Source organism: Ambystoma mexicanum, chromosome 2p, assembly GCF_040938575.1.
Source record: "Ambystoma mexicanum isolate Mex_15411 chromosome 2p, UKY_AmexF1_1, whole genome shotgun sequence".
NCBI lineage: Eukaryota > Metazoa > Chordata > Amphibia > Caudata > Ambystomatidae > Ambystoma > Ambystoma mexicanum.
In genome coordinates, this window is record NC_090923.1 from 123,112,917 (window position 1) to 123,137,109 (window position 24,193).

Here is a 24,193-nt window from a genome sequence, read left to right on the forward strand (position 1 = left end):
AACCATTTCTGTCCCAAAAACGGGTGAAAACACCTGATTTCGTTTTTGGCGGGTGAGAGCTCATTGAAATGAATGGGCATGCAGGAGGCTTGGCGGATGAGTCCGCTCTTTACAAGGCGGGTGACACCCGCCAAAAGTGTGTGAGTTGAGAGCTATGGTGATACCCGCTATGAAATGTGTTCATTCACACGGCTGGCCCCCAACCCGTCCATATAATTTAATGGCCTCTCACTAGTCAAAATGCCTATCTTCTGTTTTCGCCCACTCTAAACACAAAAAAGATTGGGATTAATGGGTTATGCCATACATCACCACGTGTGGAAATAAAGAGGTCCACCCCTTGAGCTCAAGGGAGAGTTCTCGCAAGAGCAAAACCAGGTAAACAGTGACTCTGCATTTCACACTCAGCAGCGTAAGAACATAATTATGATTCAGTGGCACAAGAAAATAACAGGATAACAGGGTGCTTGGATTATAAAGGAGACATAGTGGAATGCAGCGATGGGGCTAATAGCTGCAGATTGAAAAGGAATAAAAAGGCAAGAGGTGATATAACTTTGCTCGGTACTACAAAGCCGGTAAGGCCTGAAAGAGACAGCAAAGGCAGCTTGGCCGTAATTAGCCTGGTGCAAAACGCACACTTTGGGCCTCATCATGAGTTGGGCTGTATTCCTGGCTGTAACACCGCTGACTGTAATAGCCCTAGCACCGACCGGCCCGGTGGTATTACCACCAGATCACAGGTTGGGCCTTAACGGTAAATCCCCATTCCTGATTGGGTCCATTGGATCCAATGGGGAATTTTCGGTGCTAATACTGCAGGCTAACACAGCCGGCTGTAATACCGCCCAAAACAGGGATTTTCACCTCCAGAAAAAATCTGGAGGTAAAACAGCCGATTTAGCGCCCAACTCGTGATAGGGCCAGCCCTTAAATGTGGCGGTAATACCGTTGCCACCGCATTTAAGGGCTACAGCCCAACTCCTGATGAGGCCCTTTACGTCCGGCATTAAAGAAAGACTGTTAATTTAAGAGCAGGTTCAGGGGCCCATGTCTTGGGGCCCATTGAGATGAACGGCCCTAATCTCGACCCTGATAACTGTACGCTAACGTGCCTGTACATACGCATACATGAATTACGAAATGTTCTAGAAGTATTTTTCTCATAAAACAGCTTGTAACCGCTGTGCTGTTTCCCCCGTAAATTAGCCATAATACATCTTTACAACATGGCTCTTTCACTTCTAGCGGGCACGTATGAACCGCTTATTGTCCGTTTTTCATATCCATTGCTCTTAGTATTCCACATCGAGGCATTTGGACTTGACAAGTCTAACGCTTTGTAATACAAGCCCCAGCGTCCTGTTCGCAAAAACGAGAACTTTGATTGGACGGTTGTTTTCAGTATCCCGTCTTGTGTCGGTTTATTATTATGCGCTCGTAGGCTGAGGTCAGGTGAATGGATGTGCTCTGCCAGTAGTTGAATATACTAGCAGCAGAGTGGTAATATCGCTGAAGCAGTGATGGGTGGTAACAGCAGCACGGGCAGGAAGGTGTCCTTCGGGCTGGACGATGAGGACAGGGTGCGGGTACTGCGAGGAATCAGGGTGAGAAGCGGAACCTTATGGCAGCTTGTCTGTATCGCCCGCTGACTGGACCAGCATCCTTAGACGCTGCACGTATTCACTTCGTACACACACTACGTCTCTCGGCTTCCTCAGTAAATTGTCTCTTAAAGAACTGCTGCGCCACACGCGTGACCGACCTTACTTCAGGTCTTGGCATTGCAGCCCCTCAAAGAATGATTCCCCGCAGAACTACACCCGCTCTTTCATTCGCCGGCACTCGTGTCATTCTAATTCCCCTCAACCGTCACCTACACATCATACGTTCCAGCGTTTGCTGGAAACGCAGCAAACGCGCGGGCGAAGGCAAGATATCTCTACATGCCTTCATTACACGCGGCACTGGCTGCGCCTTTCTTGTTCCACGTCTTGCGAGGTACGCTCTTCATAAAAAAAAAAGAGTTCCTTCGAGTTCATTAAACAATTTTCCCAACAACAACATCTCTGAAGACAGAAGAAATTGCAGTAAATTCCAAACTTATAGTGGCAATCGGAGATTCATGACCTCACGTCGTATTAATTTAAATAGATTGCTATATTATCTACAACATACACTTTAAATAGAGTTGGTTAGAAAGGACATATTTCATCAACTGTAACTGTCATTAGGAAAGCCACAGAGGTAAACCGATATTTAAACAGTAAGCGAGACGACAGCATTAGTAACACAAAAAGAAAAAAAACAAGCCATACATACCAATAAGTCATCATCTTAACAGTCCCTATTAAGAAACTAGGTGATCATGCCAATTACGCATTCATACATTATATAGGCTTATGCCACGTATGTAATGACGATACAAATATTAAATATTTATAGTGACAAGTTAGTGATACGTTTCGGACGTGTGTGCTCTCAATTTCGGTGCCACCGCTTCCTTCAGGATGGAGGACACTGTTAAAGTGTCAGAATATCGTGAGAACTTTCGTCGTCAAAACAAGGAGAACTGGAGCAGCTCCCCACACAGTATTATGGACTTCAACTGTTGAAGATTATGTAAATATAGCTATTATTCACAGTGATGGAGGCCATGTTGTTGTGGCTGCACGCTTCAAATGGCATTCTGGAGCCTGTAGTGGTATTTATAGCTAAACATAAACGTGTATCATTACCTGGTAAGTATATCTTGCTATCAGGGTTAATTAAGTAGCTGGGTACCAGGCTACCTCTAAGCTCTGTGCCTTTGTGTCTTTCCTTTCCCAGTCTTACTTGTGGTTCTCTCTGGTCCTGTGAGATCAGGCTCCTACCCGAGGACTCGCGAGACTGAACGGACTCCACAGACCTCCTTTTCTTAAGAACTGTGATGAGGATCATCTCATAATTAAGTCATTGGGCCTCATTACACGGAAGGCGGTGATCCAGGGTGCTATTAGCACCCTGGACCATGCCGGTAAATTACCGGCACCGCCTTGGCGGTAAGGGGATTTACCGCCCCATTCCAAGGTCGGTGGGGCGGTAAATCCCCCTTCCGCCATTGCCCTTCCCCATTCCCATTTCTGCCCCATAGGGCTCTATGGGAATGGGGAAGGCGCTAATTACAGCACCGCAATTTTGCGGTGCCGTAATCTGCTCCGAGGTCCCTTAGCGGGTTGGTTTTTAACGCCTGCAAAAAGCAGGCGTTAAAGCACTAACCCGCTAAGGGACCTCGTAGTACGGCGGTAAGGGTTAACGGTCACCGTTGCCATTAACGGTGACCGTTAACCCTTACCGCCGTCCGTGTAATGAGGCCCATTGTATCTAAATGCTTCCTTCTCATTTTTCCATGATGGGTGTATTTGTCCAATAATTTCACCTCTTCACTTTCTCTTCCTTTATTTGAATTTTAAAAAAAATGTATTGCCATTTTTATTAAACCATTTCTAATAAATAATACAGCATGATAAACACAGGCCAGGTATTCAAAAGAGAATACACATTTACATCAGATTCACAAATCTTCCCCATATTTCTTCATACAGATTCTTCTTCAGTTTACGGAGAATAACTCTTATCTATCGGAGACATTTTGCGAAGATCCTCAACCCACAGAGACTACAAGGCAAAATTGTCACTCTTCCATTCTCTCTGAATAATTATTTTGGCAGATATGGAAACTCTGAAAAACCAACACTTCTGGGCATACTGTAGATCTTCTAGGAGTTCGCTCCCCCCCAACCCCCCAATACAATGGTCTGAAAATCAAAATTCAGGTTTAAAAACAAACCTTATTCATGGTTTCAGTCACATTGATCCAGAATGTTCTTGCTTTACTGCAATCCCATATTAAATAGTCAACGGAGCCCTCCCCATCCCCAACAGGCCTCTGAGTCCTTCAAACCTCTCGCACACAATTTGATTGGAGTCCAGTAGATGTTAAGGATTTTTAGGTATAAAGTCGCTGGGGAAATAGACATCAGGTGGCAACATTTCCCTAAAGATGCACCCATCAGAAAATCTAAAACTTTACACAAATATTCTACGATTGGAGGTATAATTATACCCCTAGTAAAATATTTGGGGAAATTATTTTAGGTGTCGAGCGACATTTTCACATGGAAACCGATTTTTATTTGTCTCACTCTCTCCCTGAGATTTAATGATGTCAAAGCTACGTTTCTGCACAGATTGTCCCATTCCACCTCTGTCTTCTCAGAGCCAATAGTTTCTGAACACGTTCTGAGGAGTTTTTCATTAACCATCTTATAGCTTGTAAGAAGTCTGTACACATTCGAAGCAACCTGACCTTTCTCCTTGAAATCCAACAGTCGATCCTTGAAAGCATCCTTCCCATCTGTTAGTACATCCCCAACCACCATCTTTAGCTTCCTCTATTCACTTTGGGTTCAATCCCCAACGCCCTTGTTTGAAGATAGCTCATTGAAGGGGATCCATCTCTTGTTCTCAAATAGATCTAACCACTGGACTCCACACAGAAACCAATATATTCAGAACAGAAAATCGACTTTCCATCAATCTGCAACTTGGGCTTCAACCATAAGGATGATCTTGCCGAGAGTAAAGGTTCCTCTTTAGTCAATTCCTGAAGTTGACACCAACTCTTCCTTAAATCCATTGCCGAAATAGAATTGTACCATCAGTCGTCAAAAGTGATTCTGATTCCAGTGGTGTGTCCGTACTAGATTTCGCTCATGCCCAGACATCAGGTGATAATTCAAGAAAAGGAATTGGATGAATTGCAGAGAAGGCCAGTCTAAACAATGCAAAGTCTGGAATATAGACCAACCTTTTCACAGAGCAGTTGCAGCTTTAAAAGTGTCTGACATGGTTGTTTGTGTTGACTCTAAAATAGGCTCTCTAATTCTGTCAGGCCTGTTTTGTGTGGGGAAAGCAGTATCCTACTCAGGATGCCGTTTATACGAGAAGTCTTCTTGACATCGTTGACCTTCCCCCAAAGAGAGAACTTCAATTCAGACCACCCGTCCAAATCCATCTTCAAGTTTGCCATCATATACCTCATGTTTTCGTCCATCATAAGGCCAACCTCCTAAATATCTAATCTTTTTCGTACACCAGCAGAATCTGTACCTGCAGATATATTGAGCATCACATAAAGAAGAAGCAGGCATGGTCTCAGACTTGGTCCAGTTTATTTTATAGTCATAGAAACCAATTAAAGACTCAATCTGTAACATGAAGGGAAGATTCCAGCTGCCATACCACTAGTAGCAAGTCATCTGCATAGAGCCACACCTTCTGTTATTCATCTCTATATCGTACACCTCGTATCTTCGCATCTTTCCTTCTCCTCACAGCCAGTGGTTCCATTGCCAATACGAATAACAACGGCAAGAGGGGACTGCCCTGCCTGGTGCCTCTTTTCAATTCAAAGCTGACTGGGGACAAGCCATTAGTAGCAACTGCAGCTGATGGATTGGAGTATAATAATGAAATCCAGCGAATTAACTCTGCCCCAAATGCAAATCTTTTCAGAGACGCAAAAAAAGAAGTCCCAATCTATCTGATCAAATGCTTTATCAGTGTCAAGGGAGAAGACAGCTGCTCCTGATGTTTGTTTCCGGCTCTCGAATAGTATCAGAATCAGTTTACACTTATTGGTAGAAAGATTCCTCCCCTTGTCCAAACCTGACTGGCATCCACAAGTTGCAACAATGTGTTCTCCACTCGCAATGCTAACACTTGGGCAAGTATCTATTTATCAGACTGATAGGCTTGTAGCATGCCATGCAAGTGGGTGGTTTCCCTTTTTTCAATAACAGTTATATAGAGGCGTGTCTCGTATTGGGCAGGAGTGACCCATTCTGTTTCGAGGTGTGGAGCATCTTCAACATCAGTTCCAACACAAAGTATAGAATGATCCTGTAAAATACAGCACGAAGACTGCCCGGACCTGGACATTTCCCCCATTTAAGTGACGGGCTGCTTTTTTATTTTTTCTAAACTTTAGTTTTTATAAATTTATTGTAAGGAAACGAGACATTCCATGAACATTGTCAAACTTATTTCTTAAAAGGAAACGGTCCCATTTCCCTGAACATTGCCCAGTCCTCCTCCTCCTGATATTTTTCACCAACAAAACATTGTACGCAACTTCCCCTCCCCCCAACCCCTTCTCAATGCACTCATCCAGGTGTGTCAAAGTCCAGGTAATCGTGTCTCGAGGGGACAAATCTCAGTTCACATGAAACAAAAGCAAAATTACAAAAGAAGAAACTAAGCAGCCCTACTGTTTTGTCTCGGCTCCCTCTGAGGCACTCCCCTCTTCCTCCATCCCCTCATATATCAGCCAGGCTTGCCGGGGTCCCCTCCTCGAGGCCCCATCTCAAAAGCAAAGCACCCCAGTCTGCGTGGAACCAAGGCAGCCTGTCATATACAACTGCTGTAACAACCATCATGTCGTGTACTTTCCTTTCCCGCATATCTTTCATCGGGAGAGTCTTGCTTTTCCAGCCCTGGAACAAGGCCAGCCTTCCCGCACTCAGCATGGACTCGCACATCCTGGGGAGTCTATATTCCTCTCTGCTTTTCTCTGGAACCCCCAAGAGTATCTGAATGGAGTCACTGGTGAGCCTGACTCCCGTAATTTCGTCTAGCACCTCAGTCTAGAACAGCTGGGCCCTGGGGCAGTGCCACCACATATGGGCTAGATACCCCCCTCTGCCACAACCTCTAGGGCACATGGGAGAGGCCGATCAAACATTTTGGAACGCTTCAGTGGATCCCTGTGCCAACCCATTAGGACTTTAAAATTATGCTCTATTATGGTGATTTTATTATAGATTCGCGCTCATTCTTCCTCTGTGATTTCCTTCCCTGCCAACTCCACCCCGTACCTCTAGAAAGTCTGCCTCCCTTCCAAGCTGGATTCATTCATAGTTTCCTGTAATCTGGACAAAATGCCCTTTCGCGTGATCGAGGTTTCCAGGGCCGTCTCAACCCACTTGGGTTCCCTTGGCACTTTTCCATCCCATGTCTGGTCAGTCATTATGCCCTGGATGCAGAGGTATTCAAAGACCGGGACCGCTTCTTTCCCCATCTCCTTTCTCAAAGAATCCAGAGCTAGGAAACCCTGTTTTTAAACAGCTGCCCCACTCGCTCCAGACCCCTGTCTGACCACTTCTGTGAGTGCCTTAAACCCTGGAACGCAAGGTCAAATGGGGGGGCCACATACTGATGCTAAGTGTTAGGATCATGCAGAGAAGAGGCGGGTATCCCCTGTATCTCGCCAAATAGACCAGAAAACACTCATAGTAAGTAGGGAGTGATCCAAGATATTCCGGGATAGATCTGAGAGGGGTCCTGAAATAGTCCCTCACCTTCAATGGATGGGCTGTCAGGTCCTCGAGGTAGGTCCAGAAGGTTCTCAGTTCATCCCTCATATATTCGAGCATCACTCTTAGTTTGGCCCCCTTGTAGTACAGGCAAACGTCTGAGAACCCAAATCCGCCCTTATTCCTCAGAAGTGTCAGTTTTGCCATTTTAATCCTTGGGGTTTTGTTTCGCCAAATGAATCTGCAGAGCTCAGCCGCCAGTTCTATGAAGAACATTACCGGGAGCTGCGTCGGTATGGCCGCACAAAGATCTAGTAAGTGGGGGGGAGCACATTCATTTTTATGGAAGACATCCTGCCATACCAGATCAGTATCTGGGGGTCCCACCTTTTTAAATCGGCTGTCAACTGAGCGGGAGGGGGTTATAGTTTGCTGCAACTTGCTTCTTTAAGTCACTGGTCAATTTAATGCCCAGGTATCAGAGGCTCTCCTTCTCGATTCTCAAGCCCTGAAAGCTCCTTCTTGAGTCTAAGGGGGTCATTTGGGTTTGCAAATTGGCATTATGCTTGACTTCTCAACATTGATCTTGAGCCCTGCAAGACAACCATATTCTGAGATCTGTGCGAGGAGCGTGGTGAGCGAGGTTTGAATGTTGGTAAGGTAGCCCAGTATGTAATCTGCAAATAGGGAGAGCTTAAACTCTATATCCCTCCACCCCCCGTAAGGCCCTGAATCCAGTCATGTGCTCGAATTCCGATTGCTTATGGTGCCATCGTTAGGGCGTAGATAAGTGGCTAGAGGGGACACCCCTGTCTTGTGCCCCTAGTCAACCCAAAGGTTTCTGAGAATCCCCCATTCACACATACCCTGGCCCTGGGCTGATTGTAGAGTTCTGCTATCCACCTCAGGAAGTTGGTACCCAACCCTATCCTTGAGAGGACCCTCATCATGAAGGGCCATTCAACCCTGTCGAATGCCTTCTCTAAGTCTAGGGATACTAGATATGTATCCGTATCTCCCGATTGTGCACAGTGTGAGGTCCAGGGTCTTCCGGTTGTTATCTGATCCCTGTCTTTCCCTGATAAAGCCCACTTGGTCGCCATGCACCAACTTCAGCATTTCCCCCTCCAGTCTCGACCCCAGGATTTTTCCCAGAATTTTAACATTGCTGTTCAGGAGTGATATGGGCCTATATGAAGCGCATCTGGACAGGTCTTTCTCCTCCTTGGGAATTGCCATGATCGTTGCCAGCAGCATAGTGGGAGGCAGGGTCGAACCCCCTCCCCCTGTAGGCAGGCATTGAGTACTCTCACTAGGTACGGGGCCAGCCGTGGTCCAAACTGTTTGTAGAACTTCATAGAGAAACCATCCTCCCCCGGGGCTGTCCCTGACTTAATGCCCTTGATGGCTTGGAGGACCTCTTCGGGGGTGATGGGGAGCTCCAGTTCTCCACTATTTCTGGGCTCAGCCCCAGTAGGGGAAGCCTATCCAGGAAGTCATCTATTTGCGCCCCCTCCCATTCCGTGGTATAGAGGTTGCTATAATATTTCACAAACTCCTCTTCGATGCCCTTTGAATCTGATGGACTCCCCATAGTCACCGCCCCCTCACGGAATCTATCTCTCCAATCATTTTTCACTCTCTTTCCTCCCTCAGTCTCCACACCAGGAATTTGTCTGCCCTATCCCCATTGTCGTGATATTTCTGTTTCAGGAACAGAAGTTTTTCTGTGTCCTGGGTTAAGACAGCCTTCAGTTGGGTTTTGTATCGTTTGAGATCTCTTGACTCTGTAGGGGGATATGCTCTTCCCCTGGATGCCACCCGTCCGTTTGTAGCTGCTCTATCTTTCTTCAGAGGGTGGTTTCTTTCATTTCTTTTTCGCCCCTATCTTAATTCATCCACAGACCAAGCCAAATCCAAATGTTCCCTTGTTGAGTCTGGCAGACTTGGCAGTCCACATGTATCTCCCCAGGTCTACAGAATCGGGCCTCATCTCTGACAACTAAAGATTCGCGTAATATTGATCTCAACAGGATTGTAAGTCAAGTTTCTGGAGGCACTTGTGATGGCACTAATGGTTCTATCTCTTCCTTGGTTCTCCAGGATCATAGGTTTGTCTTTTCCTAATGACGGGGCGTGAGTCAACACTCTTAACAACTTTTTCAGCTTCTCCTGTGGCATGTCTAGTACTCAACATGCTGGTTTGTTGGTATTCCGACTTCATCCTCCCACCAGGACTGCAGTCCTGATTTGTCATTGTCCTTCATCCTTGGAGGTTTCTTTGCAAGCACTTCTACTCCTTCTAAGTTCCACTTTGGATGCAGTCATGAGTTGTCCCTTTCCCCACGAATCTCCGATCTTGACTCAACCTGGAACCCTTGGTGTGTCCTTGTGGGACAGCTTGATCTTTACTGTGTCACCTTCTACTATTGTCCTTTGCTCAGCCATACCAGGTTTTTATGCAATTATTTTATTTTCCTGTATTCTCAATACTTCTTCTTTCATGTGTGCATCTTCTTACCCTGGGTAGCCACGGAGGAACTTATGTTGGCGCTCTTTTTCCTCTTAGCATGTGTGGTGCTCTTTTTCCTCTTAGCATGTGTAAGGGAGCTACTTCTTTGGTGGCATTGTGAGTTAATCTATGTGGTACGATTGTTTCTATGACGATGTTGCATGGGTCAATATTAGTCTATGGCTATGTGGAGTCCTCCTTTTTTATAAAACATTTGCTTCTCTTGACCAATCCATAGATTCTAGATCTTCCAAAATGCACAAGCTTGTTAAATGTGGCACAATTAATACGATATCGGCCAACAAAAGTTCCCTGCATGTTCTTAACATCATTTAGGAACAGGAATTAGACCTCAGTGGCCTAATGGAAACTTACTTCAGCAACAGTATACAGCCATACTTGACTCGCCTATACCTCTTAACTATAATCACCTGGTAAGAAATGCAGTATGTAAAATGGATGCAAGTATATCCTTAATCCACCCTGATTGTGTAAGATGGTGCTCTCTGTCAGTAAAATGAACAACTTCAGATCCTTTGAGGAAATTAGTGAAATGCCTGATTAACGAGGGCAGATCCATCGTAGCTATAATTTACAGACCACCTAAGCATAAATCTCAATTCCTAAATGAGTAGAGTGAATTTATGATAGCCCCCACATTATTTGTGCTAATATATGAATTGCACAGCAGATCAACTTATGGCTTGACTGTGCTAATAACACCTCAACCAAAGAATTTTCTTGAAAATGTGGGCACCTTTGTCTTTTACACATTGGGTCAATACAGCTACACAATTGGGCAATCCCAACCGTGATTTAAGTTGTGCATAATTTGCCTAGTCGAAATCCTCTACCATACAAAATGTCCCACTAACAATGGATCAAATCAAAATAGTTCCCACTTTAAGACAAAGCACTGTCTCACCATACCCGAGGTCTTTAAAAGAAAAAAGAAATAAACACAATTCATTTTTTATTATGACCTAAACTCGATTTCAATCACTTTTGTATACGTGCATTGATCAAGAGCAAAAATGTTGTCAAAGGTTTGTGTGATTTTTGGATAGGGCCCTTATGCATCTGCTTCAATTTTCTTATCTGACAAATGCATACAGATAACCTGGGCATGCTATCAAGAAAAAAACAGACCCGGTTTGAGCTTCCCTTCATGAGGCAAGTTGTTTGATTTTAGGCAAATCACTTATGTGCTTCAATTTCCTTCTCTCCACTATTTAAATGAGTCGGGTGGAGGAATCCTGACTTTCTTATTGGTCACTGTCTAGACATCGGTGGAAATATATAGGGGGAGTCTGTTAACTAAAACTGGTGCTAGCTATGCTGCCTGTCATCTGTATAATTGTACATGTGAAGACTCATTGTTCTCCTATCTTGCTCATACCTGTACTCGCTGGAACCCAGAAATTCAAGAGTTGACGAGCAAGAATGTTTCCCAAAAACGCAGTTCGCTTTTTTCCATATCCTGCATAACTGTCCGTGACCTTACCAAACAATTCTTGACAGATGACTATTTTTGTATTTATTTCATGTTTGTCGAATACAAAATTTCACCTTGCAGTCTCTTAGCACAATAGATCAGAGACCCACCCAGAGGTGACAAACGGAAAGCACAAATAAGAAGGACACAGCCTAGTGCTTAGGAGTTCATGAAACTTAAAATGTCTTTGCCACCCTCAGAGTAAGTGTAAAGAGTTCTTAGTATTGAAACGTGAGGGTAAGCTGATATTGTTATACGTATATTAGCAACAGGGCAAACGTTTTCAAGAAAGTTGATTTGTGGCCTTAAATGACTTTATGTGCAAGTCAAAGAGCCCTGAACTTTATTTTAGAAATTACATATAGTGAAGTTGGTGCTGAACAGACAAGGCATGTTTACAGGGAACCACATTGCATAACGTGCCGGCAGCCAAGTTCTTGACTTGTTGAATTTTACAGAAAGTGTACACCCATGAAGCCAAGATAAAAAGCATTGCAATAACTGAGTCTTCAAGAACCTTGCACGTTACCTGTGTTAATCTGTGTATTTGTGGAGGAATAGTTTAAATATGCCTTTCAACATTTCTAACAGTAAAAACACAGGGCAATATTGTAGATTGGGAAATTTAAAGAATAAGAGGGATTGTTTGTTTGAGCCGTAACCTTTGACAACATCTACAGCTTGGTCCTAGGACCTAGGCAGTAAGGCGAGAATTACTTAGACCACTGGATTGTCGGACCATTTACCAGTTTTACTATCATTACGTTTAAAACGGTTTAGACACATCAAATGTCATTACCTCTTTCATGGACCCAGTCTCTTATAATTCCCATATTTAAAAAAAGGTGATCCCATGGATGCCTCTGTTAGTCCCATAGCCCTATCGGATGCCTCCTCCAATGTCTTTGCACTTTTGGTTCTTAGGTATTTGGAAAATGTTATGCAACAGTCAGCCCTCCTCTCGCTTTTTCAAGTGGGTTTTAGTAGAAATATAGGGACTCCCTTGAATGTGACCATATTGGCACATCTTTTAAACTCCGTCAAGCATAGCAGGTCCAATTTTTATGGCATCACTTGACATGTCATCCGCTTTTGATTACGTAATTAGATCCGTTCTATGGAACAAACATTTGAGATACAAAATCCCTCCGAGTTTAGTACAGCTATTTGCGATACTACATCATAATACGTCTTTCAAAATTCAGATCACTCATGAAGGTGCCCTTAGAAATTTCCTTCCCACATTCACGGGGGTCAAGCAGGGTTGTATCATGGCATCTACTCTGTTTAACCTTTGTGATATTGACAAACTGTGGAACACTGACAAGATTACACCAGTGAGAATTGGGCAGGTTAAGATTGCATTGGTTGGCTTTTGTTGACAATCTTATCTTTTTTGATAGGACGGCTTTGAGGCTGCAGGTCAAATTAAATCTTTTCTTGCAGTACGCAGCAGCTTACAATTTGCAAGCCAATGCATTCAAATCAAAATCATATAAAATAAAAACAATGAATTGGACCATGGGTATAGAGAAAATTGAGCGATTCTTAGAAATTAGGTACTGCACAATTCCTCATCTATTGGTATGTGGAAGAACTCGCTCTTAGCAACATTTTAACCTCCTTTTATCACACATGAAATGTCTATATGCCGGAGTATGTACATCAACGTTTTTGCCACTAGTAAACTACTACTGTTGAAGATTGGACCCATCCTACTTTATGGTTTAGACATGTGCCTACTAGATCTGGGTCACTATTTGAATAGTTTACAGGGATATGTCTGGACAGAGGTGCTTGGCTTCTCCAATTCATTGCCAAATGCCATTATTAGGTGGGTGTCAAGTGGTGAAAAAGTGGTCTGGCATGGTGCAGGCTGCAGTACCAGAGCAGCAGTATTTTTTTCAGTGTTTACTGGTGGAGGCGGTGCTTGCTGGCAGGACTGATCTGAAATTCCTAAATACTGCCAGAAGGCGTGGGTGTCAAGTGGTGAAAAAGTGGTCCGGTGGGAGACTGGCGCAACTAGGGGCTAGCACCTAACATAACAGGTGGTAAGCCCCCCCCTCCTTAATTGATACCTTAGTCAAATCTGACCTAATCTGCATATTTGGCTAATTTCTGTTATCTCTCTAATACCACCCGTAAGGGAGTCTTCTCCACCCTGCTGAGCTAGGTTGCTAGCAGCCATGCTGGGAAAAGCGCCAGTAAAAACTAGAACATATAATTTGCGTGAAGCAAAACCTTACAGCAAGAGTAAAGGCTACAAAGAATCTCAGTGAGAGTGGCAGAGGTGACTGGTATACTGCAAGACAGTGAGACTGAAGGAGGAGCTGCCAGTGCGGTTGCATTGTTGAGGAGCCCGAGGATCACAAAGTACTTTCAGCCAGAATGACCAAAAGGTGAAACTGCGAGTAAAAAGTGTGGTGGCAATGACACAGACAGAGGCTACTAATACTTCAGAGGTGGCAAGACAGCTCTATAATAGAACATCTTTTGGCAACATCGATGACTCACTGCTAGAATTGTGCTATTCCATCCATGATGCGTCTTGCCCGCAGGAACTTCGACAAGGGAAAGCGGGAGATGAATTGGCAGAGGAAGACATGGTGGAAGTTGAGAACAAACTCCCGCCTCTCCTAACTTGTGTTTTGAGCCCTCGCCTTAGTTCTCTGCACCCACTGAGGGAATAAACAGGAATTTGAACCTCCAAGCGTTCTGTGAAATTGACTATTCCTGATAACAATGAGGTCCTAAACTTCGCAATTAAGATTTTACTACAGTAATGTGGGCATATACACTAAGACCTGCTCAAACAAGGAGCGCTTATAAGGGGCACTAAGTGCCCCGCCGCCATTACAAAACGTGGAATTGGTAGACCAAGTGCAGCCAAACGACAAGGAGAGTGACACACAGAAATCTTTATCTAATGAGTTCGCCTCCCAGGCTGAACTGGAAATCATAGATTCGTTGTCTACCTCACCTCTTGTCTTACCTGACTAGAAAGAAAAGGCGCAGGAAGGAAAAGAATGCAACGCATACTTGTGACTGTCCAAACTAATCCTCCCTTAGTTTCTTTGGATAAACCTAGCTGCTGCTGAACTCAACGATTGTCTCTACAGTTCAACCTCGCCGCACTAGAAAGATAATTGCCAGGAGGACGAAACGCCATCTACAGTCGGTGGGCACGCTCACAAGCTGGCAACTCAAGGAGAAATGTAGCAGTCATCTGACAGCGGTGGACACTCCTGATGAAGTCCCCAGGTTTTTGGGCGAAGAAGTAAACATGTCAGTCACAAAATTCGGTAACGGATTTGTTGAAAGCAGCAGACACAATGAGGAAGACGGAGGAACAAGAAGTGCCCAGTAAGCATGTGGTCTCTGCTACAGTCCCTTTAGACTCGCATATAAACTTTGACTATAAGTGTCAAAACAAGGGACTCACTCTTGGGGAATGGCTATGGGCTCCTCGAGATGCCATTCCGTGCAGGGCACAGGAGCATCCTGTCTTGCAGGCACTCTGGGCACTATGGGATAGGAAAATCCTGGGTATGGAGGGGGTAACAACGTGGCTGTCACCGCTTAGCTGTATTTGGGCCCCACCAATTAGGGATGCTATTCAGGAGCCCCTCTGTTTTCAACCCTAATATGAACAGGGATTGGTCAGGGCAGGGAAAATGTGGAGGAAAGGCACATTCCTGTCTAAGGGAGAGCTCGAAGAGGCGCAACAGGGCCTTACTATAACCCCTTGCCATACCTGCAACTGAAGGGAGTTCGCACAGACTGTAAGTGGAAGGGCTTGTTGCAGCGCCCACTGACACCGTTCGAAAACATATTGAACATGTACTCTGGCTCCAAGGGGCTCATAGCCTCCATGTACAGGGCGCTCATGGACAGGGGTTACCTCTCCCCTCTAAACACTGAAGCCAAATGGGATCAGGACTTGGGCTGGACAGAGAATCAGGCTGGCTGGGATGCTGTATACAAGGCAGTCTGGAAGTCCTCGATCTCGATGCAATATAAGATGCACAATTGCAGAATTTTGACCCAATAGCACCTAACTCTGCTATGCTTAGCAGAAATGTACGAGGGCATCTCCCCTTACTGCAGGAGAGGGTGTACTCAGGTGTGCACATACTGGCATCAGTGGTGGAGTTGTCCATGGATTCATCTGTTCTGGAAGGAGATTATGGGGTGGATCTATGAGATTGAAGGAATTCGGAGAGATTTAACTCCTCTCTTGGTTCTCTTCGGAATCGGAAAGATCGAGGACTGATATCTACTTCTCCTGCACATGCCAAGAAACCTGCTCCTAGCTATCAGTGTCTGTGTCACGATAAGGTGGAAAGCATTCTCCCTTCCCACGAAATCAGATTGGCTGAATAAAGCGAAAGAAATATGACATGGAAAGCCTAACTGCCCCCATGATGGAGTCTCACACACACATAGACCAGCAATGGCTCCCGTTTCTGGAGCATCTCCTTGAAGGTCAAGCAGCCCAGACCTAATATGGCTCTTCTGTTAGGGGAATAGCAGAGAAAAACCTTTAGTCCACACGCCTAAAGCTCTCCTGGAGCTCCGCACAGGCTTGTTTCCAGGGAACAGGCCACCTTGGCGGAACCTTATTTATCCTGTAACCTATCCATTGAGCTTGGACTTTGCTACAAAACTAGCTGTTGGCCCCAGGCGGGCAGTATGTGCTCGTGAGACTCACTGGACATTAGTCGGCTATAGGAGTCAAACCCGGGGGCGGTGGCTGTGGGAAAAAGTGGGCTGATTTCTGTTCTGTCCTTTTTCTCTTCTTTTGTACTATAAAGATACAAATTTGTTGATCAGATTGTTAAACTTGTTGTTCGGCTTTTCAAGCTGTTTGGCGGATGCTTTTTTGTGATCGCAATAAAGGTATATTTAAAAAACAAAAACAAGGGACTCGAAACACCCCAATTTGAACCGCTCTGTTCTGCTGAAACTGTTCATAAAGATACCATCTTTAAGAACCTTGAATTTGTCTGGCTTTGTATAACCCTTAGGTCTTAGAAAAGCTTTCACGACTCGTTTGCATTGTATGCTCCCCGAAAGCGGCACACTGATAAGGGCCCAGAAAACATCACTAGCCTACTTAGGCTTTGAACTTCACAGACAAATCTGTGAGACCAGGACCAGGAGTGCAATGTAGTATATGTAAGGAGTCTCGGGAGGAGCTCAGTGGCAACGTGCTCGCCTTGGAAGCAAGACGACACAGAGCAACATAGGTTTGATTCCCCTGGTCCGCGCTTAGAAACCTCTAGGTATTAAGTATCATATCAAGGACCAGACCCCAAACTTGTTGGTGGAGCAGATCTCCCTCCCCTCCCAAGAGCCCTACAATACAGAGGGGTTCAATAACGAGGTTGCCCTCAGATGGCTGAAAAGCGTCTTCCAAAGTATAGGCCCAACACCAGTATGAAGCTGGAAAGTGGGTTTCTAGACCACAAGGTGTTACTCGCACTACTGCCCAGTGGGTCTTCCACACACATTACGCTTTAAGGTGCTTCTGCTACAGTAAACCTGGTTATGTGCCCCCTTCTCTCTAGATGGGTATCAAATCTTTCTGAGCTGGCTAAATAGACTGCAAGGTCTTTTTTTGGCGCAGTGTACTGGGGTTGCCCAAGTCGACGCCTAATGAATATATGCGCCTAAAACTGGGTTTGATCTCCGTGTTGGGCATGGCATTGAGAAGAGTACTCCATATAAAATCCCTGCTCTCTCCATGGTGTCCTTTACCAGCAGTGATTGGCAGTAGCAAACAGAAAGAGCCTTCAGTACGAGGCTCGAATTACACTAAACTAAACAACAAGCAATTTGACGTAATGGAATGGCATCCTGATTTACAGTAAAAGGGGCCTTCTGTAGGAAACTAAACAAATGGGATTGGTGTCGTAACTACTCCCATCTAGTAAAACTAAAAGGCTACTCAGCTGTGAACATTGTGACCCACACATTTGGGAAGCCCCAGAGGTATTGTGTACAGTGCCCTCATCCAGGAATACGACCTATGCGCATCATGATGTGCTGAAATCTACTGCCGTTATTGGCTATCTGGGGGGCTAGATGGGGCCTGGCGGTAGAACAAAGATATTATCGACTCTGCCTTCGACCCACTAATCTGGAGACTGCAAGACACGTCTTCACTGGTTGTCCTCAATTAGGCCCTTTTGTATATGACCTCTGTCTTGATATGGGCAAAATCTTCCTCGGGGCCAGCCCTTTGAGAGCAAAAATACCCAATTCAGCCCAAAATACAGGTTCTATTGTGCTGAGCAGTGATCTCATGCTAGTGACAAATGACACCCTCAAAGTTTTAGCATATTTATTCTAAGCAGTGAATTTCATATACATTTGGGATTCAAGTTAAAGAATATTACAAAGCATAAAACTTAGAGCAATGCAAAATATAGAGAAACATGGAATTTAGATAAACATAGAGAAACATAGAGAAACATAGAGAAACACAGTCTTACGCCCCTTTAATCAGCACTGGGAGACCTTGGCCCTCATAAGCTAGCTGTCAAGCCCCGCTCAGAGGACAGAGCTGAAGGAGTGCCGTCAGAGCTCCAATTCCGGGCACTTGTTTCTGCACGAATCAAGTCCACAGGACGATCTCCCACGAGTCATGTGTGTATGGATATTTTATAATCTCGTGCTGTCAGTCACCATGACGCACAGTTCCAGAACTTTCCCTGTGCAACTGGCTCATGGAAAAAACCCAACTCTCTCTGAGAGGCTCCCTGCTCGCTCCTACCCCTCCCTGGTTCCCATCTGCGAAGGCTGAGGAATGTCTTATCAGTACCTTCCCAGAGAAAAGGAAGATTAGCTTGGAGCCAGGGCTACCGTTAGTGAGGCTGAATATTCTAAGGGAAGCAGGGATGTATTAACCCCATCTGCAAGCTCTAAAAGGCATGCACTCATAGCTTAGTGTTTATAGCGCTTAAGACTGGCTATCTAAGCGCTATATAGGTGCCATGATGTTCCAAACACTCCAAAAATACCTATTAGCTACAGAGCTAGGGGCCCTCTCCCTGCCTGTCTATCAACAATGCATAATGTGACCTATTTCATACTAGGCCTGCATATTCCTTGTAGCTCACTACTGCATAATGGAAGTGCTACAACAGACTACTGTCAGCATTTTTAGCACATACTTTGAATACACTATTGGCTTTCAGCGGCTAATGCTGTCATCTAAAGCCCTGATTGGCAAGGTTGCAATTTCGTGTATCACTACAACCTCCTTGGGGAAAGCTAGTCCACGAATATGAGGGCATAAAATCCACAGATTTCTGGAACTATTGCCTAAACACAGACACTACATCTACACACGTGGCACTTTATCAGGTTGGGACAAAAATTGAGATCTTGTTAGGAAACCCCAAGGACACCATGAACTTGAAGGTCTACATGGTGCCCTTTATGAAATCCATGACGCGCTGAAATTGTAGGGGATTGGAGGGGAAAAGACTATATTTAATATGAATTATGATGATCTTAACTAATCAAGTGCAGATTTTTGTACTGCTTTTGTCTTCTTGTCTGTCTTTGCCTCATTTTCTGTGTTAGAAACTAAATGTGCTATTTGTATATATTCAACTGTGATTACTTATTTATATGTATTGTGTATTATGGATGAAATGAATGTTAATTTTATGAAAAGTTCTGAACTAAAACGTAATGAATAATAATAATTATTATTAGGCATGAGCTGGGCTAAGTCTCCTTACGTACCAGACTTCACTGGAGGCAAATATTGCTAAATATTTGGAGCCACCTTCTAAATCACTATATGAGGATTTGGGTCTTATGCTGGTGGAATCCTCATCGAATTCTATTAATTTATATAGGCAGAAAATGTGCTCTCTCCTCCGATATTGACTCAAGTGAAGAGGAACCTATTAACTGTCTCTGTACTGTTAAAAAGAAACGTTATATTTATGACTGGCAAATTACCATTGAAACCATAGGGACATATAGGTTATATGTGGAATATACTTCATTCCGTAGGAAGAGAGGCCATCTTTGCACATATATAAAGTGTTTTTCTTGCAACAAAGCATGTGCACTTTACATGAGTTTTCGGTTTAATCACTTTACAACTACAGAACGGACCAAGTATTGGGCTTCATTCAAGGCAACTGGTCTAAATTGGGAAACGCTAAAGCACTGGATAATTGATTGTCCCCGTTTTAGCCCTACGAGACCTGAATTATTTATGTTAGACATACATCTTGAACCTGATTATGCTCAATACTTTTTGGTCGAGGCTTATGTGGGGTGGGAAAGTCACTCTAATTTTAGATCTAACTCAATTTTTAGCCTTTATATATTCACAAATGATAGGCCTATGATTTATATTTTGGGCCGAATTGTCTCACTGATGTATTTTATCTTTTGTTCTTTTGGGACACTTTCTTTGTGATTTTACTTCAAATTTTAAGACTTCTGATTGTTAGATGAATTGAAGCATTGGCATTAAAATAGTTTATATATTTTGAATCTCAATTGTTTTATGTTTTAAAGGAATGTTTTTATGATGTTTGTTTTTTGTAAAGGTTTAATTAAAACAAATGCAATAAAAAGAATGTCATTTGCGCAAAGACATAAAGTTGAAAGCTGTACGACTATTGCCATCATCTGTACAATCGACAATGAGGATTGTCCAGGCTTTACAGCTCAGGCAGTTTTGAGTCTATTAAAGACAAGGAGGCGAGTATTATGCTTTACTTCTTTATTACTGCTCCCACAGCAATTCAACTTAAACATATTTCACACTTTCTTTTTGTTCCTCCCAGCTCTCCTGGAAGCTTACAACAAACATAGGGGTAGCATAGTTTTGAAATAACAGAAAAATGTCTTCGGACTACAAATGCCCAAAATCCCTTGAGTCCTCGTAGTCCTGTAACACCCCCTTTTTGTCCAATCAGGGCTGACCCCTGTCCATAAGAAGGCCCTAGCTGTCTCCCAACTCCTCTTTCTTTGACTGGTAACCAAAACTGAACCAAGTCCAACAATCAACTTGAACCGGCATAGACAAACTGGAACTGCTCATCCTTGCCGAACTCTTGGCCTAGAGATGATGACGTGAAATCTTCATGCTTGATCTTCTCGATCGGTTGTTAGGATCCTGCTCTGAGGTTGCTTTTTGATCTTCCCCTGGAAGGAATGGAAACATGATCATAAGTGTGGGTCTTTACTGAACACATTATCCAAAAATAAAGTTCATGCCATGTCATGACCCACGAGGGTGGGATATAATGCTCGCCTCCTTGTCTTTAATAGAATCAAGACTGCCTGAGCTGTAAAGCCTGGACAGTCTTCATTCTATGGCAAGACTGAGGCAAGCATTATGCTTGTTCAAAGCAATTTATCACTCTTATCAGCTATCTGTGAGACTGGCTTCAAATAGAAAGTCTTAAAAGTACGTTCATTAGACCAGTTGGCTGATTTCATAATGTCCTGCAAGGACACGCCTGCTGAAAATGCGCTGGATGCCATTACCCTCTCGCTGAATGCGCGCCAAACTGTGACAAATCTATTCCTGTCCAATGCATTATTTCTCTAACCCATCTTGCTATGGTGGCTGTAGCTACTGCGTGGAAAGGCTTCCTATGTGCATTTACCAGTTGTGTTACTCCTCTAGGCCTCAAAGTTGCTGTAGCTGCTTCATAATCTTTGATGCACTGCGCTACGCATAACTTAGTTATCCCGAAAATAGGGAAATGAAATAACGGAAAAGTCGGATTTTGTTCTGTTAGCTATATTGAGTGCTACTCCATATGGGTAGAAGATTTTTCTATCGATCTCTAGAGCTTTCACATCTGAAACTCTCCTACACGCTATGAGGCATAAAAGCATGGCTAGTTTTCCCGAAAGCTGGGATTGCGGCAAGTGTTTGAGTTATTCTTGGCCTGCCCCGATAACAAACTGTCCGTACGTCCCATAGAACCGAGGACTTGGGTTCTGGTGGTTTCCTCATTCTCACTCCTTTCAGAAGCCGTACCACGGCGGGGTGCTCTCCTATCGGGTGTCCTTCCACCTTGTCATGTCCTGCTGATATCGCAGACCTATACACTCCTAGTGTCCTGTAGGCACAGCCGTCCTCGAACCTCTGTGCTAAGAAGTTCAGCATATGTACTAAAGGGGCTGAAATGGGATTGGTACCGATGCCTGTACAGTACGACGACCATCGAGTCCAAGCGGCACCATAGCTCCTAATGGTGGAAGGTGCCCATGAGCTGCTAATAGTCTGCAGCGAGCTGCGAAATGCCTGGCAGTTCCCAACATCGCCTGAAACCCTGCACGCCAGTAACATCAGCGTGCCCCCCGCTATTGGTGGGTGAAACTGACCATCTGGACTCCGTAGAATGTCCACTCAGTATAGGAATCGCTCTCGGGATATCCGTAGAAAGTTCCATCACTACTGGAAACCATGGCTGGGATTTACACATCGGCACTATGAGCACTAGCTCTGCCTGCTCTCTCCTCACTTTCGCTAACCCTCTCGTCAGCATGATAAATGGAGGGAACGCATAGTGGACGGTTCCTGACCACCGGTGGAGGAACGCGTCCGTCCCTGCTGGTTCCAGGTCTATTCTCCAGCTGTAGAACCTGGGCAACTGGGTATTGAGTCTGGTGGCAAACAAGTCTAGACTCAATGGTCCCAATAGATGTTGAAGATGGACGGGAGTAGCCTTCAGTCACTGGAGTCTACCAGATATCACGTATTCCAGTCCGCTACAATGTTCTGAGCCCCATATAAATATTCTGCAGATAGTGAAATCTACTGGTGTAAGCAATGATGCCAAAAATCCTTTGCTATTTCTGCCAGCATCCTGGAGGAAGCCCCCCCCCCACGCCCCAGCTTGTTTATATACTGGACCGCTGAAATGTTCTCCATCTTGAGAAGGAGACAGCAGTTTGCCCGGTCTCTGGTAAATGCTTTTACTGCGAAGGAACCTGCTAAAAAATCCAGACAATTTATATGCAGTTTGCGTTCTTCCTGAGACCATTCCCCCCCCCCCCCCCGTCTGGAGGTTCCCGCACCGAGCACCCCAGCCTGCTCTGCTGGCATCTGACTCTACTACCAAATCCGGAGTATCTCCGAAGATTGCTCAGCCGTTCCAGGCTTCCATGTTCTGTAACCACCAATGGATTTCTGTGATGGCTTCTTCGTCTAGGGATACTAGCTGATGATAGCCTAACCCTCCTCTGAGGTGTCTGACCTTCAGCCTCTGAAGGGCTCTGTAGTGTAAGGGCCTGGAAAGATCGCCTGAATCGAAGCTGCTAGGAGGCCCACTATGCGAGCTAGATCGCAAAGCGAAATAACCTTCTTCGCTAACACTGACCTCAGTTCCTTCTGAATCGCGTGCACTTTCTGCGTTGGCAACTCCAGAACCGCTCTTTTGGGGTCTATAACAAAGCCTAGGAATTCTATTCTATGGGCGGGGCGGAGATCTGACTTTGACTCTGAATTGATGAGGAAACCGAGGGGACGTTACCAGGTGGCTTACCCATTCTGCTTGGTCTCGTAGCTGCACTGCGCTTTGACCCAGAATCAGTATATTGTGTAGGTATATTATGATCCTTATTCCACTCTCGCGAATGGCAGCTGCTACGAGGCGCATGAGCTTTGTGAAGGGCCAAGGTGACGGATGCTTGGCCAACTGGAAGGCAAGTGAACCTCCACAGTTCTGTGCCCCATTGAAATCGGAGATATTTCCGATGCTGTTCTACGATTGGTATTGTCAGGAAGGCATCCTTGAGATCTAGACTGACAAGCCAATCTCCTGTCCTGAGAAGATCCCGAAGGAGGTGATTTCCTTCCATCTTGAAGTGTCTGTACACTACCCGTTCGTTCAGACTCTTCAGATTTATTACGGTCTGACCTTCTCCCCTCTGTGGACTAGGAACATGTTGCTGATAAAGCCTGGCCCCTCCTACACTTCTCTTTCTATTGCCCCTTTGACTGATAGGTCGAGTAACTCGCTGAAGAGCTGCGCTTATTCACTCTGCGACTTTAACATCGGAGTTGGCGCTCGTGCCTGCGAGGGGATGCCGACGAACTCTAGGTGCATACCTAGTTGGACCTGTCGGGCACGGCGGCTCCAGCAGGCAGACCTGTAGTATGCCGGTCCGGCAACCACTTGTGCCGGTAAGCTTACCACCATTATTTGCGGACCGGCATACTTTTAATGATCCCCATGGTAATGGGTGGCTCAACACTCTGTTGGAACGCATCCTTCTCTAATGATTGTACAACAGGTTAAGGAAGCCATCTGGTAATGCTTGCATTCAAGTGGTCCCCCATGCTAGAGGTATACACACCGCTTTGTTTCTTTTTGATGTGCTTTTAGTCACCAAAAAAGGACTTTTTATACATTTGTATCTATCTTTACAAATAAAAAATCAAAACAGAATAAAACTTACTATTAAAACGCACTTAAAAGAAAGAAAACAAACAAAAGAAAAGATGTTCAAAAGCGACCGCAAACATAAATACAACGTTTTTAAAGCTGCAGTTTTATTTCTAAGTTTTCCGGGCTCCTCCAGCCCGGAAAACCTAGAAAAAAAACCGCAGCTAGTGCTTATTTTTAAAAAATAAATAAATAGCACTTACCGAGATTCAGCTGCAGCTTTCCTGCTCTGGTCTCCGGTCCCCGTCCTCCGCCTACAGCACTAATGAAGGGAAAGCCACCCAGCGGTAGCCTTTGTTTACTACAGCTGGCTGGCTTTTCCTTCATTATTGCCGCAAAATCCAGCACAGGAGGGCCTCCATTTCACAAAATGGATGCGCCCATGTGC

General features: G+C 44.7%; 1 protein-coding gene across 3 annotated transcripts in view; it reads left to right on the forward strand.

Moving 5' to 3' along the window:
• The first annotated feature begins 1,421 nt into the window (after positions 1–1,421).
• CHCHD6 (coiled-coil-helix-coiled-coil-helix domain containing 6) overlaps positions 1,422–24,193 on the forward strand; it is a 3,402,742-nt gene continuing 3,379,970 nt past the window's right edge. Inside the window, exon 1 of one of the 3 annotated variants that reach the window (XM_069643379.1) lies at positions 1,422–1,607. In XM_069643379.1, the coding sequence (XP_069499480.1) occupies positions 1,524–1,607 (84 nt within the window). In that variant the 5' untranslated portion in view covers positions 1,422–1,523. The remainder of the gene's footprint in view (positions 1,608–24,193) is intronic. The other 2 variants (XM_069643378.1, XM_069643380.1) reach the window with 2 other exon arrangements.